Genomic DNA, 3,410 nt, shown 5'->3' with positions numbered 1-3,410 from the left:
CTTCCCCTCTCCCCAGCCTCACCTTCCATCCCCTGTGCCTTCCCCTTTCCCCAGCCCTCTGCCTCCCGTCCCCCCCACACACACCTGCCCAGACCCTCCGTCTCTGCTTCAGCCCTTTCCTGTTCCCCACGCCTGCCCCATCCCCCATTTCCTCTGCCCCAGCCCTCTGCCTCCTCTTCCCCATTACTCATCAGACCGGCCCCAACTCCAGCCCAGATACCCCATCTCCCCCACCTCACATCTTCTGTCTTAATGCGTTCTCCACCTCCGGCCCATCTCCTCTCCGCCTGTTCCCCCCTCCCCGCCCCCGCTCCCCGTCCCACCTCCCAGCCCATGCTCCAGCCCACTCTTCCAGCTCCTCCGACCTCACACTTCGCTTACCAACATCGCAGGAAGGAAACTGAGGCACAGAGCAGGGCCGGACCATGCCCCAGGGCACAGGGGCTGCAGCCCAGCCTTTCTGTGCTGGCAGCCTGAACCTCCCCTTTCCCCACCTGCCCTCCTTGCTTCTGCCGTCCAGCCTCCCAAGCTTCCCCAGCACTTCCTAATCTCCGGGCCTCTCCTCGTCCTAAGTCTTCCTGATCCTCTGACCACTGCCTATCAAATGGGCCCAAATCCCTGCCTCAGTTTACCTGTTCCTAAAATTGCAGTCTGCTAAACCATGGAGCTTTGGGACCCCACGCCCCACTTCTGAGAGCCTGGTTCTCCTAGCCCAGAGCTCCGCTTCCTCCCTGCCCTCCCCTCAGCCCCCTGCTCCTTCCTGGCAGTGACTGAGCTCCCCCTCAAAACCAGGCTCAACAGGAGAGCGGATATGCCTTGCGGGAGACAGTGCAGGCGGGAACCTCTGCTTCACTGTGTCCCTCCGGGCAGCGGCCTACGGGGTGCGGGTGCCAGATGGCATCATGGCAGCCTACCCTGCCACCATGCTGCAGCCCGCGGCCTCACCCTCCCGCCTCCTGAGCCTCATGGACCCCCTGCTGCCCCTCAGCGTGCTCTCCAAGTGCGTCAGTGCCTACGCTGGTAAGGCCCACGTCCACAGCGCCGGGGGGCCAGCGAGTGCTTGCATGCCTGGATCCTACAGGGCGAAGGACTAGGGGCCCAGATGCCTGGGTCTGAGAGACAAGGGGCTGGGGGCAGGAATCTGAGACTCCTTGTTCCTAGTGAAGCAACAGGATATTCTTGGGTCATAGGGGGCACAGATGTCTGAAGTTCTGGGTATTGAAACTGGGTCCAGAAAGACTGGAGACCAACTCGACCCCCACGTACATTCCACAGGTGCAGAGACAGAGGACCACTCTGACTCAGACCAGAAGGCGCTAGGCATGATGGGGCTGGTGCGGCGGGACACAGCCCTTCTCCTCCGAGACCTCCGCATGGGTGCCTCCTCATGGCTCAGCTCCTTCCTGGAGCTGAGTGGGCGCAAGTCCCACAAGACCTCCTCGGTGCCCACAACAGGTGAGTGATGCCTTCCCTCACACACCCATCCACGGTGGGACAGCCTGGCACACCAGAGTCCTGATCGAGGAAAAGGCCCCCAGGGCACGCAGGGAAGCAGACATCACCTTCCTGGCTCCACCTCATATCCATCCCTCCTCCCTACCTCAAAACCTTGATTTTCCACAAAGGTCCACATTCTGGAAACTCCAGGACTTCTGGTCCCCCAGGTCATCTCAGAGTCCCAGGAATTGCAGGATCTGCTTTCCATGCAGCCTTTCCCAGGAAGGCTCCACACCCTGGGAACTGACTCAGAAGGCTTGCCACATGTCCTGATTTCCAGTTCCGAGAACTCCACCCGCGTCTCTTGGGCCCTCAGGCAAGGGTTCCAGCCCTCCTCAAGTCTTTTCACCGACTTTTGACAGAGGGACATGGGGGTAACATCCCCACCCAGGAAACGGCTTAGGAGCTCGGGGTGGGGAGATCAGCAGACTGGAGAGGCCTCGGGAAGTGGAGATGCCTGGCCTTGGGTGGGTGGTAGCACCCTCAAGGAGCTGGGAACCTGTATGAGGAGCAACTGGGAAGGGAGATGAGTTCAGCAGAGGGTGACATTTGGGCAAGTAACAGTATCTGTGAGCCTTGGTCTGCTCCTCTGTGAAATGGGTACAATATGAGGACTTACCTCATAGATTTGTTGTGATGATTACACACACTTACCTGTGTCAAGTGCCCAGCATAAACTGGCACACAGTAAGTGCTCTGAGATGCCAGTACCCCGGACTGGCTACTTCCTGTGACTCTAGTCAACAGTTCTGTTCCAATGGCATCAACATCCTTCTGGGTCACAGTGCACTTGTACAGTTATTCTCATACCTTCTTGCATTTTGCCTTTGTGGATTTATAAGGACAAGTGAAAAAACTGAAAAATGTAGGGTTCTGGCCCTGGTGTAAGCTGCATGGATCTGATAAAATTAACTAAACTGAGGCCAAGGGGGTCACAGCAGGCCAGCCGGATGTGCATCTTCAGCATCATTTTGGGCACCTGCTTGCCCAGTCACTCAAAAGGAAGGGATAAAACTGAAGAACGCAGAGCTCATTTTGAGAGCAGAGCCACGTGGCTACAGGTGAGGGGTCCTGAAATATCATGCCCCCGAGACTCTTTTCCGCTCCCTATGAAAGTGCCTCCTTTCCATCCTGTGGGTCTGCTGACTGTTCCACTTGGGCACACTCGCACCTTCTGTGTCAAGAATCTGTGAAGAGCTGGCAGGGCATCATGCTGGGGCTGCGGTGGTGACTGGAACAGGGCCCCGGCTTGTAATAAAACATTAATACTGATATATCATCACCTCCTCTGGGGTCACAGTACCTAATCCCACATCTTACCCACTGAGTCCTCACCACCTACTATGAGGTAAGGACTACTTGTATCTCCGTTGTACAGAGGAGAAAACAGGCTCCCAGAGGTAAACTGACTTGGACTTAATCTTCCCAGTCTCCCCTCCCCCAACACACACACAACCTGTAGCAGGGAAGACCCTCCTCTACCACACAGCTCCACCTCCAAGGGGCTAGGGGGACAACCCCCTTCAGGTTGCAGCTAGGAGTCTAGGGGAACACCCAGGCCTCCACAGCGCTAGGATGTAGGTCACTGTCCAGGGGCACCGCCCTTCCCACAACCTTCCTGCCACCCAGCCAACAGGGCAGCCAGGCTGGAGTCTGTGGCCTCATCCAGCCCTCTGACCCTGACCTTCTCGCAGAGCCAACGCCAGTGCCAATGCGACGCAGCGTGTCCGAGGCGGCGCTGGCCCAGCCCGAGGGCCCGCTGGGCGGGGACCCAGTCAAGAGCCGGACAATGCAGGACCTGAGCCTGAGGAGCAGCTCCGAGGCGTCAGACACCTCCGAGCTGTCACTGTCAGCCGAGACACTTGGCCCCTCCAAGCCCTCGGATGTTAATTTCTTGCTGGGGCCGGAGGATG

General features: G+C 58.2%; 1 protein-coding gene across 1 annotated transcript in view; it reads left to right on the top strand.

Moving 5' to 3' along the window:
* LIPE (lipase E, hormone sensitive type) overlaps positions 1-3,410 on the top strand; it is a 9,261-nt gene that overhangs the window by 4,689 nt on the left and 1,162 nt on the right. Inside the window, exons 6-8 of the mRNA XM_023742761.1 lie at positions 793-1,020; positions 1,276-1,442; positions 3,167-3,407. Of these exons, the coding sequence (XP_023598529.1) occupies positions 793-1,020; positions 1,276-1,442; positions 3,167-3,407 (636 nt within the window). The remainder of the gene's footprint in view (positions 1-792; positions 1,021-1,275; positions 1,443-3,166; positions 3,408-3,410) is intronic.

Source organism: Trichechus manatus, unplaced genomic scaffold, assembly GCF_000243295.1.
Source record: "Trichechus manatus latirostris isolate Lorelei unplaced genomic scaffold, TriManLat1.0 scaffold00216, whole genome shotgun sequence".
Classification (NCBI taxonomy): Eukaryota; Metazoa; Chordata; class Mammalia; order Sirenia; family Trichechidae; genus Trichechus; species Trichechus manatus.
This window is presented reverse-complemented; position numbering and strand designations above follow the sequence as displayed.